Source organism: Molothrus ater, chromosome 9 (assembly GCF_012460135.2).
Source record: "Molothrus ater isolate BHLD 08-10-18 breed brown headed cowbird chromosome 9, BPBGC_Mater_1.1, whole genome shotgun sequence".
In the NCBI taxonomy this organism is placed as follows: Eukaryota; Metazoa; Chordata; class Aves; order Passeriformes; family Icteridae; genus Molothrus; species Molothrus ater.
In genome coordinates, this window is record NC_050486.2 from 23,879,721 (window position 1) to 23,893,213 (window position 13,493).

At 43.4% G+C, this 13,493-nt stretch overlaps 1 protein-coding gene across 6 annotated transcripts in view; it reads right to left on the minus strand.

Annotated features, from left to right (window-relative positions):
• The window catches only part of LOC118689748 (BEN domain-containing protein 5), an 884,006-nt gene that overhangs the window by 341,842 nt on the left and 528,671 nt on the right, over nt 1-13,493 (minus strand). Inside the window, exon 1 of one of the 6 annotated variants that reach the window (XM_036388184.2) lies at nt 11,298-11,585. The exons of 4 other annotated variants lie outside the window; for them this stretch is intronic. In XM_036388184.2, coding sequence (XP_036244077.1) covers nt 11,298-11,517 — 220 coding nt within the window. In that variant the 5' untranslated portion in view covers nt 11,518-11,585. Of the gene's footprint in view, nt 1-11,297; nt 11,586-13,493 lie in introns of those variants that run through there. One more of the 6 variants, XM_036388186.1, reaches the window with a different exon arrangement.

The window sequence follows — 13,493 nt, forward strand, 5'->3', positions numbered from 1 at the left end:
GCAGACTACAGAAGTCAGCAAATACTTTCCAATGAATAAACCAACATTGAAACAAAAACAATTTAGAAGAACAGTAATATTTATCTTTGATTTTGGCTTTTAAAGTCAATTCAAAATGGTTAATAACACATTCTATGCACTTAACAATGAAAATGAAAGAAAATATTTAGTTAGGGGTCAAAGAGAACTAATGCAAATTATCTGAATTCTTCATTCTCTTCACTCAATTTCAGTTTGTTTATGAACTTTATGTTTGCAAAACTTCACTGGTTTTGAAGTTTGTTTAGACATCTCCTTACAAATGCTTAGTTTATACGTTGCTGGCATGTAACTATCAACACAGTTCTCTTCTGCTCATTTGACTTTTTGGTTTTACTGCTTATCTGTACAAGAACCAGTAAGACGAACAAAGGAACTGTTTTCTCCACACACAAAATTTGAAGAAACAATGAGTTTATATAAGTTAAAGCTCAGGAACTTTCAACGCATTCAGTAAGCAAATAAATGTTCCTCTGCCTTCCAACAACAATACATGTAATATTTTTTTACATATGCTCTGGTCTTTGAAAGCTTATTTTTACCTAACACAATCCATCCAGTGTGTTGAATATGAAAAGGCCTTTTGTTCTTTTTCTTTTTTTTTAAGTGCATTTCTAACCTCTGTTGTCTTCTGCATTAGCTGCAGATAGAGCCAGAAAAATCTCACTCTGAATTTGAGATTAATGCTGGAGTTCTGGCTCTTGTTCTGTAAATATTAATGGAATTTGGGAAGGGGTGGGAGGGAGAGAGTGGAGACTGGGGGAAGGGTAGAAGAAACATGAATATGCATTTATAGCAGCTCTCCTTAGGATTCTCTGTCTCTTGTTGTGGCAGCAAACAAAAGACAGGTACACAAGAACACTCCCGCAAAAAACAACACACATGATTTTGAGCCAGAAGAAAACCAGGATAGGAACCAAATATATGTACAAGCTCCAATTCAGTGCCTGAGGCTACATATGAGAGAGGAGGGCAGCCTAAAAGCATTGCAACTCAGAGCCTCATTTTGTAACAACCTAAAGAATTTGTCTGGACTTTGTTCCCAGTCATTTAAACCTTGCTAGAAGTTAAAAATTACACCTTCCCCTAGGTGGCTATGATCAGCTTGTTATAAAGTTGTGTCTATTGTTTTCCCCAGATATGCAATGAGTGGTTCAGTGCTATCAATTACTGAGAACTAGCACTTAACATACTAATTAGGCACTCGTAACAAAATATGCAGGGTGCAATGCACGATACAAGAATGGATTCCCTCTGTTCTTTAGGAAGGGACATTCTGAAAGACACATGTAAATTAGGAAAAATTGTTTTTGTTCACAGAGAACCTGGTATTCTGTGATTCAAGATAAAGAGCAAAGCATGCTGAAATAACCATGCTCCAAGAAAAGGTCAGACTTGGAGAGATCTTGGCAGCCAACTCCTCCTGGTACTGAGGCACAGGGCTCAACAGCCAGGGCACATGACAGCGTCTCTCCCCATCCAGCCTTTGGGAACAGGCAGTCAGGAAAAAGGGAACTGCTGAGGAATTCCAGAGTGCCTGGGAACACACTTGGCCCCAGCTCAGTGCTCAAAGAAAGAAAAGCCAAAGAAGCAACTCTGCATTTAAAAATCTCTATCAACTAGCAAAGGATAAACTGTTCCTGGAATGCTTACTTCAATGAGGCCCTCATTTCAGTGTCAGGATGGGTGGATACAAGCCAAAAGGTAACAGCTTCAAGTCTAGAGGGGAAGGGAACTGAGGCAGAGACAGCAATTTCAACAGGGCAGGGAGTGGGTTAAATGCAAGGAGAAATAAATAAGTTAGTGCTCTAAAACTGAAAACCCTATTGTGGGATGTAAAATAAAACTATGAAAATCTCAAAGTCCCCTTAAAGCATTCCTTACTTTCTAATTTAGAAATAAGGACTGAACAAACTAATCCCTTCAAAAAAGAGTTCAAATGCTGATTTTTTTCCATCTTTGGAATGAAAGCTGGAAAAATAAAGGAAGAGAGCTCTGCACTCCAAATGGATGAGGGATGGCAAGTCTGGTATCAGTCCAAAGAAGGGGCTTGGCAATGCCATAAATCTTACAGTAATAAAATGAAAGAACCTTGAACAGAATTCGTCCTTCCCCTAAGCCTTCAAAAAAATTCCACTCCTTGTGAAAAATGATATGCTGACAGATGAAAAAACTTACCATCAGCCTTCTCATTTCCAGGCATGTACCCAGCACATATGGACAACACCTGCACAAGATTCCCCACACACTGCTGCACTGAACTGGTTTGGTACTGATTCAGCCAGGTTGCTTCTACAGGGAAGGTAAGATCACCTGCCTGGGCAGGCTGTGCACTGGTTACAGATGAGGAAAAGCAAAAGATGCACAAGAACCAGAGCAAACACACCAAGCACAACAGGGCATGGATTCCTAAGTGCCACTTACATACAAATAAACAATTTTCAGTACTGCTGTGACTGAGAAGGAAAACAGCATGATAATAATAATAATTTTTTTAAAAAGCCACCTAGCTTATTTGAAGCTGGAAAAAAAAAGAACTATAAATTACTTTCTTAGCTAATTTAATGCAAACATTAAAGGAGGACTGGAAGAGGAAGAAGAGATGAGATTTCAGAAAATGTAATGATCCTGCAGGCTCAGAAGATATTCACGATACAAAGCAAAAAGAAATGTGCCTCACAGGAGTACACTGAGATTATGACCACTACAAAAGAAGAAACTGAGAATGACAGTAACAAACACAGGCCAACAGACAGCAGCAGAAATGCAGAAGTTATTGAAGAGGACAGGTGCCATCAAAATCAATGCAGCTAAAAAAGGGAGGAGTGTGCAAAAGTGGGGTCAACCAGGTGCTGGCACAGTCAATTCAGGATTTGGATAGTAAAATTTACTATATTGTTGGAAGGACAGAGAAAAATATTCCAGAAATAAACACTAGGCACAGTGAAAGCACTTCAGAAGTATATTTATTTGGGCATAAAGGTAGAGCTGAGTGTAAGCAACAAAGCAGATGAGGAGTATGTAAGAGACAGCAAGATTTTGGGTTGGGAAGGACAAACGAGATTATTCCTCCTCTAGACTCCAAGTTCAAGACAAATGGACAAAAACTGTAGAAAATACATTGGGACATCCTAAGCATAAGCTGAAAAAGATTTCTGCTAAGGGTGTCAGAAAGGGAAGCTGACAGAAAATGTGAGAAAAGTTAGCAATAAAAAGGCAGAGCTGAGAGATGCCATCATCTGGGCTTGTATCACTCCCAAAATTTTAAGAACTAAGTTGTTCTGCAGCACTTCACCAGAAAGAGAAAATGACAGCAACACACAAGTGAGTGACTGGAAGGTTGTCTTCAGAGCACAAAGAAGAGTGAGCAAAGAAGTCAGGGAAGAACAACACATCAAGCAGCACTGTGACAGGCAGGGCTGATAAGCCCAGGAAGGTGAAGACACGCACTTGAGGAACTGGCCCAAAAGGCTGCTAAATCTTGTGAAGTGAATTTCAATAAAGTCTGAAGAATAGGAAACAGGGTGAAAATAATTCTTAATCAAACTGGGGGAAGGCAAGATAGAAAGGTCTTAAACCACTGCTTGACAGGTTTAGAGATGATGGGTAAGAAGGATGATGTGCTAGGAGCCTGAACCAGGACTGCTCACTGATGATGGAGAGAAAACCACACCTGCTTCGTACAAAGGTACTAAAGAAGGGAGAGAAAGATTAAGGAGCAAAAATCCTACAGAAGCAGAGCACAGATTATATAAACCTCTTAAATCCTCTCTGAAGTCCTACATCAAGTCTGGCTCTTGCTCATTAATATTTAATACAGTAACACAAGTAAATGCACAGAGCATGGACCTGCTGCTGTTCTCACAAAATTCAAAACAAACTAAAACTAAAAAAACAACCTACCATGCCAGCTATTGAAGCAAATAATTTTGAGGTCTCAATGCAATTTTTCTTCCAGTGGAACAACTGAGATACCCAGTCTAATTCTGGTAGGAGTGACAGTTATTGATATGGCCACCTATTTGTAGTCAAATTTCCAATGCACATGAAGACACTCAAGCATTTTGTAACATTCTCCTTTTGCATGTGCTCACTTATCAGCAGATTGTTCAGATCTACAGTCTTGAGTATCAGCCCAGATATTTGCTGCAAGAAAAACCTACATGTATTTTCTTCCTTAATTTCCATTATAAATAGAAAATCTATTTTTCAGTCCTGAAGTGAACACAAAGTCTCATCAAAAATAATTAACCAAAGGCAACACAGCTCAAACTAATACAACTAAAAACAGCCATTATTCTTTGTCAGTGAAACTCTCCCTTTCATTTAACTTTCAGTGATACCAGAACTTGGCTGCAGCACAAACACATGGAGCTGGACAATCAAGTCATGAAAAGACTACTCTGAGAAACAGGAAATCAGGCTCTCTACAACACTGAGGATAGTTTTAATCCTGGATCCAATATTTACTTAAATACTGACCTTGAATAATTCAAACTTTTCATCTTACTGTCCCCATCTAGCTCACTGAAGTGTTGTACAGATTTGTTAATATTTGTACAATACTCTGCACATGTCAAACACAAAGGATTACAGCTATTATAGAACAACTCTCATAATCCTTTCTGAAACAAGTACACTAATACAGCATTACCATTACATTTAAAGGAAACCCTGAAAACAAGCAGGATGTGAAAATGCCATCCATTACATCTTTCCTCTGCACCTACACAAGAAACTCAAATATGGGCATTACTTTTCAAAAATTGAAACATGATAAATATTTTGCAAAAAATATTTATAACAAAAGCTATGTATTTCTTCAGAAGTTCAAAAGCTCATTTAAAGAGACCATCAATGCCAATGACAGCTATAATTTGTCAATCTGGCTGCCCTCACCAGTCCATCTGTATTGGACTGTACAATTATACTGGGAGCAAACCCTGTGATGATTTGATGGTCACACAAAGCCATGGAGATGCTGCCCACAAGCTGTCCAGCAGGTAAAGCAGCAGCCTACAGAGAACACTCCAGGAAGCCTCCACAACATCCCTGCCCAAGGAATAAGCTCACTATGGAAATAGAGGGTAGATTCATGCATTTTTTCAGTTTCCACACAAAAAATGACAATGTGGTTCAGCCTCTACTATTTTTAAAGGAACTCTTTAAAAAACACAAATAATCGACTGACTGGCACTTGGGCAATACACTGGAAGAAATGTCTTACTGTTAATTATGAAAAGAAAAACATTAAGTTACATTTTCTCCCTTTTCACTCTCTTGCAAATTTTAGCATATTTTAATTAGTTTTAGTTACCATAGCTACCATAACCATACTATCTTTGAAGTCAATTTTATTAAAATCCTGAATTTCATGTTTTTACTTTATGCTTGCTGAGCTTATACAACAAGTATAAGTGATGTTAAGTGGTGCAACATAACACTAAGACCACGAGAAACAACAACAGTGTAGGTCACCTGTATGTCTTTATGTTACAAAAATAAATTAGATTATTTCTGACTATTAAGGTATACAGCGAAAAGGAAACATGACTGAGGAACAAGCAGGTCAGTTGACAAGGGTTAAAGACAAACAAAAAAATGTATATTCAGAATAAGCAGGGTAATACAGGAAATGAGGAAATTAAATATAAGTGCAAAATCTTCTTGCACAGATGAATCCCAGCTTTTTAATCAATTTTTACAGGCATTGTAGCCTGCTGATGACACCACCACTCTCATTAGGGTTACTCCAAACCACTACTTAGCAGCTACAGTTTTAAAAGTTCCATTTTTTTTTTTTTTTGCTGCTGCCATTTAGCTTTGTGTCAATGTGCCATAATAAGGCTTCAACACTGAACAAACAACACCAAAAAGACCCCACAAAACTGTGCCTTTGTGGAAGTCCTTCGTATCTCAGAGATGGTCCTACACTAGAATTTAGAAAAAGGGAAAAAATTCCTCCACTCTTCATCTTACATGAGTTAAAAATAAACCAGAAATGGATCAAATACAAAATGAGTGTGAAATTTAGCTTTAAATATTTTTCATGAGTACTGCCACACTTGTGTTCAGGACTATATTTAGGAGTGTGAAGTAGTTGGTTACTCTGTTAGAGAAAATGATTTGCTGAACCTCTGCATACAGCCAGCTTTTACCTGCTGAAAAGGTAAAACACAGCAGTGGCACGTCAGCTAAGGGTGACAAAGTAGGCCATGCACATCAAATATCACAGTAAAAATTTAAAAAATGAAAAAAAAAAGCTATTCTGAACAAGGTTACTTCAGCACTGGCTGGACTGCTGGGCTTAGTTTCTCCCAATGAGTGGAGTGGGCTCTTGGCAGGGCAAGACCTGCACAGGCACAGGAGGTGACACCACCATTAGGGACAGCTGGACTCGCTGCTCAAGGGCAGTGACACAACAGCTCATCCCAAGTACTCCCAAACTAGCCAGGAAAAATCAAGCACATTAAAAAGAGCCTGTGAGGAACCACTACCAGTACTGGGAGGTCTCCTACAACCTCTTCCTGGCACTTCTTTAATGAGAACAACCCTTGGAATCACCTGAGAAGCATCTGCAGGTGCTTTGACATTTTTCCTGGTGCCATTTCTCCCCAGGTCTGTCACATACCATCCAAGCAATGCACCCCAGCAGGGGACAGGCCCAGAGATTCCTGGGAACAAAGAGTCAGCTGTCCCTACCACAATGGTTCATTCACCCCACTGACTGCCCTGGGAAAGGAAATGGGACATATGGAGCATGCAGGAACATAGGATGGAGCATGGAGACAGTGGCCACAGCCAGGACCTGCTTTAGGTACTCCCCAAGCTGAATGAGGCAAGGAGGAAAATCCTCAGAGAAGCCCAAGACTACAGGAATACCAATAAAAGCTTGGATTTAAATATTGCACATCAAGACAACTTCCTGACCTAAATTTTGTATATTCTTGATATAATCTAAAATCTGTTATCGAAAATTTTTCATGTGTTCCAGAATTTGACAAAAGGTCTTTCCTCCATGAACTTTCTACAGCAAAGAAGCTTGGATTCACACTAAGAAGTTGAAACACTCTCAACCTTACTTCAAAACTCAGTCCTAGAATCATCTAATTTAAAATCTTTCTATGAACAGATATTTTACATACTTCTGAAATACATAGTAACATCTCACCATGAGCTGCACAGGCTCTTGAAACAAAAAAAAAATCACATAACCTACTCCAATAAAAAGTGGAGCTAACATTTTATAAAGGGGCAAGAAAGGACAGACATGAACCAGGTATTAACATACTTGCTGGGGCAGCTAAGGAATTGCTGTGAGAATCTGATGGAGATATGTTTGCTATGAAAGTGTGGGTGGGAAATGTTGAGGGCAGCAGCTAGAGAGCACAATTATTTGCTGTAGTCAGGAAAGAACACCTCCTAGGAGAAGACAGTCATGATTAACTTGTTAACAAACATAGCCTGAAGTAGGGAACTTTTAGAAGTCTCTGAAACTCAATTCATTCCACCTAATATTCATCACCTAGAAAAGAAAGAAAAAGCTCCAATGGAGTCATCTAAAGATCATGCTGCTATAAGATGCATATGCTCAGAGATAACATTCTGCTAGTGACTATTAAACAAGTGTGGAAAAGCTGCAAGTGGCATATGTGTGTCAAGGAGAGGAACCAGAAAAAACAGCTCTGGAGCATTTTGAGGAGAGGACAGAGAAGAAGAAAGCTGAAGGATGTGGATGATCAGAAAGACACACCTAAGCTGTTCCTGAAAAGCTGTCTGCTATTTTTGTACTCTCAACAAGACAGACCAGCTAACGTCACCTCAAGGCTGCTCTGTAGTCCAGGCTGCTGAGTTCCATCTTCTATTCGAGAGGCGAGGAAAATTACTCCCTTATTAGTACATGGCATCAGCTGCTGCTAGCCAAATGGTGAACTTGTTAAGGCAAGGCAAGGGACATTGACTTTAATATGCCTTCTGTGGCTGGAAGGTCTGTAACCATCTGAGTCAGGCCAACCTTTCTGGTTTGAGGCCCAGTCCTTGGCTAATGTTTGATAAAGTGGAAGGTTCCCAGGCCAACACATCCCAGCAGTCTCAGCAGTTCCCAACCATGCACACAGGGACACAAAGGGAGGCACAGCTGCTCAGAGTTCATCTACAGCTCTTCTCTAACACTATCACACTACTCACCACAGAATAAAAGACAACAGCACTTATCTCCACAACGTACCAAGTCTCTCACAATTACCTGATGATCTGAGCATGTCCCCACACACTTCCCTCTTTTATTTTTCCATTTTTGAACTTATGATGCCTTTACAGCAGCGCTCTCAGCTCTGTAGAAACAATATCCCTCACAAGTGCATTGGCTTCCAACCATCCAACCTCAGCACAAAGGATCAAAGAATTCCTTCTAGACTCTCTCAAAAGAGGACAATTGTTTTATGAACCCTTCACAAAACCAGTGCTCCAATAAAGCTCTGCATTATGGGCATAAACCTGTATTTAGGCCTGTGTGAATTCCTACATTACAAGGGTAGATGTTTGAAAGGTATCTAAATTTCTTTAGACATAATAGGAAAGGAAAACTCTTTTCAAAAGAAAAAAAACCATTTATATGTGTCTTGTATCTGTGTTCTTTCTTTCCTTCTTTTCTTCAAGTTGCCAGAAAGGAAAAACAAATGGATCTGTTTATTAAACTATGAGTAATTTCCACTGCATGGACAGTGTTTGATGAGAAAAATATATATAAAAAGCTAGAACTTTGTTTACTTGAGCAGCTTTACATGCAAGAAAACGAGTCACCATTCAAACTGTAAAAGAACACTTTGCAGGCTCAAAAAGCCACATTTTCCCCTCTTACTCTCTTCTGTTGTTTAATTTACTATCTGTAGCATAACTTTGATCCTGAAACCTCTTCCTAATGGGGAATTCTTGGGCCAAAGCAGTAAACCCTTAAAGTCATTGATGTATGGTTTATGCAGTTAAGGGTTCCTTCCAAAAAATTCAAAATCAACTATGCATATTTTAAATATAAAAGCAACTTGATACACATTGTTTACCTTATTACTAAGATAGGCTGAAAACCTTTGGAATTAAAAGTTCTGTACTGGTATGTGAAACGTTACTGCAGACTTGCAAAATTATTTTTAACAAAATAAGCAGTTTGTATAACATTACACTTGCCAAGTTTGCCACAAAAACTTGTCATAATCTGAGTTGGTCACTATAAAGCAAGAACTGTGCTATGATGTCTTCATGAAGACCAAGTTCTCTCTCCAAGGTTTTTAACCACAATAAAACCAAAAACCAATATTAACATTTTGGAGAGAAATGACAACTTTAGAAGTGACCGTTGGTATATGACTTCTGTTGAATTCACCTAACGTATTTTTTCATGGTACAGGCTGGAAAGAAGTAGAGAAGTAAAGACTCATTTGGTGTTCAAGTGAGGAGTTTTCCAAGAATGCAAAACACAGATCTAGTCAGAATATATTGAGATGTGAGAGCTGTAATAAAGACAGCTGTGTGTTTCCTTGTGTTCCTGGCTCAACAGGAGAATTTCCTGTAGAAATTAGAACCTCTGGAGAGCAATTCGTGCAAATCACTAATACAGGTAGTAAGTCCTGTTCTCTGAAGGAAACAGTGTATATTGGTTTGTTCTGGCTCAAGATACATGAAACAAAGAGAAACTGTACAGAAAAATTCAGGAGGGCACATCTTGGGCAGACACAGGCTCTGCCTGGAACAAGGGAACTGGCAAAGATAAGCACTTGCTGCTGGAAAACTGAGGCAACCTGGTGGGCCCAACATGTGACCAAAGGTCTAATATATCTAAATATAATTTCTAAATATTTCTCTGGAGCACTTTAGCCGTGTTGAGACAGAGAGGAAGAACTGAAAGGGCACTGCTGTGGGACAGAGGAAGGTGAAGTGCAATGGGATGCTGCCTGTGGGAAGAGGCCATGCCAACCCTGGACACTGGGATTGTTGTCTTCCATGGATCTGACAGCGACCCTGCAAGAAACACTACACATACACTCCTCTGCCACAGACAGGGCAGCCAAAACATGGGCTGCCACAGGACAACAAAAACTTAGCAGGAGAATCCACACCTCTGCTAGATGGCCTAACTAGTTCTCCTGAACTTCTGGTGTTGGAAATACTCAGAAACTGGAAAACCTTTGCAGGGAACTCATGTTTAGCTGTTCCTGGTTCTTTTGAGGTATTTGTTTATGGCAATACTAGAAACAGGATAATGGCGAAAGTCACTGCTGAGCCAGGAACAAACTGGGCTCCCACCAGTCTAAACTGGCTCAGGAACGGCTAACTTCTAAAAATAAAATTAGAAAATTACCAGTTTTAGGTGACTTTAACACCAAGTTACTCTCTTTAGACATCAAAGCTCAGCACTGCCTTCTAAGAGCTCAAGACTAAACCAAAGAGTTTTTTAATTCCATAGTTGGGGAAATAGACATAACCAGTATTTTGCCCAAACTGAAAAAGTCAGGATAACAACCCAGCGTCCCCTTTGCTGCCCAGACTGTCATTTCAAATGGTCATTAAAGTCTTTCAAAAGCCTATTGGGCAAGTCCACACTAACCAGCAATTTGCTACAACCACCAAACTTCCTTTCTATGTCAACTATGGCAGCGAGGAAACTTACACAAAGTCTTCAAGGAAACACGCTGCCATAGTCACTATCTGGGGGCAATGTACTGACAGCACTATCTCACCAGGGCTGAACACCTTCAAATGGCCAAGACACGGGGTTATTTCCTAGCATACGCTTGAATTGGTCCCCTTAGCTTGGAGACATTTGTTATCTTTGAACACGAAACAAACCAAACGCAGCAAGCCCACGCTTAACAAGAGCAGTACCTGGAGGTCTGGTTCCACTATTGGTGAAGTCACTTAAACTAACAAAGCGGACATAAAACAGCACCCTCAAAACTGGCAACAACTGCAAAGGTATACAAATGACTCCATGCACTATAAATAAGCCGTAGACGAAAACCTAAACTTTTTTTTCTTTTTGTTTTTTCAGTCTCCACCGCCCCCCTCCCCGAGTACCGCGGGGGGCATCACGGGGGGGGTCGCGGCTATTTTGGAAACCGAGCCTTGGGCCCCCTCCCCGTGCCCGGGGCCGCTCGGAGCTGCCCCTCCCCACCCCCGGCCCTCGTCCCCCACCCTCCCTCCCTCCCTCCCTCAGCGGGGAGGGGGCGGCATCGCCCCCCGCCCGCGGCCCGGTCCGCCCTCACCTGCCAGCGCCAGGATCTGGGCCTTGTGCAGCAGCAGCCGGTCGCCCCACTCGCCGGGGCTCTCGTCGTCCTCGTCCGCCGCCTCCTCGGGGTTGCGGTACACGGTGTAGACCTTCTGGTTGTCGAAGTCCTGCTGGGAGGTGGGGCTGAAGTCCCGCACGCGGGACACGGGCAGCGCGTAGCACACGTTGTCCTCCAGGAACCGCACGAACGCGTACATGGTGCGGGGCGGCCGCGCGGCTCCGCGCCCGCCGCCGTATTGTTCCTGCGGCCGCCTCTGCGCTCGGCTGAGCGGGCCTGGCCGCGCCGCCCGCCGGGCCCCAGACGGCGCCGGCCAGGCGCGAGCAATCCAGCGCGGAGCGACGCGAGCGGGGCGGGCCCGGGCGGGGGCAGCGGGAGCGGCCGCGGCCCCGCTCGGTGCCCGCCGCAAACAGCGCCGCACACAGCCCCGTACACAGCCCCGTAGGGCCCCGGCCCCGCTCGGTGCCCGCCGCAAACAGCGCCGCACACAGCCCCGTAGGGCCCCAGCCCCGCTCGGTGCCCGCCGCAAACAGCGCCGCACACAGCTCCGGACACAGTCCCCTACGGCCCCGGCCCCCTCGGTGCCCGCTGCAAACAGCGCCCCACACAGCCCCGTACGGCCCCGGCCCGCTCGGTGCCCGCCGCACACAAACAGCGCCCCGCCCGCGGCCCCTCACGGCCCCCGCCCTGCCTGCCGCCACCCCGCAGGCCCGCCCTGCCCCGGCACCTCCGCCGGGGACACGGGTCCCGCCTCCCCTGTCCCCACCCTCGGCCGATCGCGGCCCCAGAGAGGGCCTCGGGAAGGTGATTTTGCCCCCAAGTTGAGAACTCAGTACACGTGTGCCGCAGAAGGAGGCTTTGTTCCAGAGAATCATGGAGTGGTTTGTGCTGGAAGAGGCCTTAAAGATCGTCTCGTTCCAGCCATGCTGCCCCGGGCAGGGACAGCTTCCGCTGGAGACCAGGGTCTCCAAGCGCCATCCAGCCTGGCCTTGAACACTTCCAGGGATGGGGCATCTGTGACTTCCCTGGACAGCCTGTACCAGGGCCTCAGCAGCCTGACCACACTAAAGAATTTTTCCTGCTAGCTAATGTAAACCTGCACTCTTTCATTTAGAGCCTGTTCCCCCTTGTCCTGTCACTACACGCTCTTGTAATAAGTCTCTCCTCATCTCTCAAGTCTCTTTCAGGTGCTATAGTCTCTTTCAAGGCCATGGTAAGGTCACCCTGAAGCCTTCTCCGGCTGAACAATCCCGAATCTCGCAGTCTTTCCTCCTTGGAGAGGTGCTCCATCACTCCATCGCTCTGATCACCTTTGGAGGAGAAACAGAGGGGTGACACATGGTGGGATTTGTTTTGAGGGCCAGGGCAGAGCCAGTGAGTGCAGGGAAAAGGGGCAGGAGGGAACCTGTGTGAGGAGAGTGGATCCTTCCTGGCCAGACAGCAGAACCCCGTAGTCATCTGCCACTTGGCAACGGCACTGGAGCATCAGCTTTTACATGGAGGTCCTCATGGGAATGCAGAACCACCTGCACTCCATCATTCCATGCCCTGGGGGTTGCTGGAGGAGCACAAAGCTCCCCCATCCTCTCCCAAAAGAGCACAGAGAGCTGAGAAATGCTGTGCAGGGGTGTCAGAACAAGGCTTAGAGACGGCACGCGTTTTATCACGAATTACCAAACTTTTGGAGACTCTTAGATACAAAGTATGGATGTTTTGAGGTTCAAGTATGAAAAGGGTAATGTGGCAAAATTGCTTATGGTTCAGAGCAAATTCATACTGCTGTTGTTAGTCCTGAGATCTGTTTTATCCAACCAGACTTAGGAACAGAACAATCACATGGGGAGAACTATGTAATGTAAAAATAGAAAAAAAAAGAAAAAAAAAATCACAGATGAGTACGAGAGAAGGGCATCACCATTTTTTTGTTTGCAAAACACCAACACAAAATGAAACCAAAATATATTGCCTTTGTGGATTTTCATATCCCCGGGCATTTCGCAGTACTATCTGTGCCCATTGCACTGAGTAAAACCACACTGCACTTGTTTTTCCTGGTTATCTTTTATAAACTTCCTCCTACATGGGGTTAGACCACAAGCTGGAAAACATGGAGTTCAGTTTTGACTGAGCACTGGCACAGGTTCCCAGAGAGCTGATGGAGTTTCCATCTTTGGA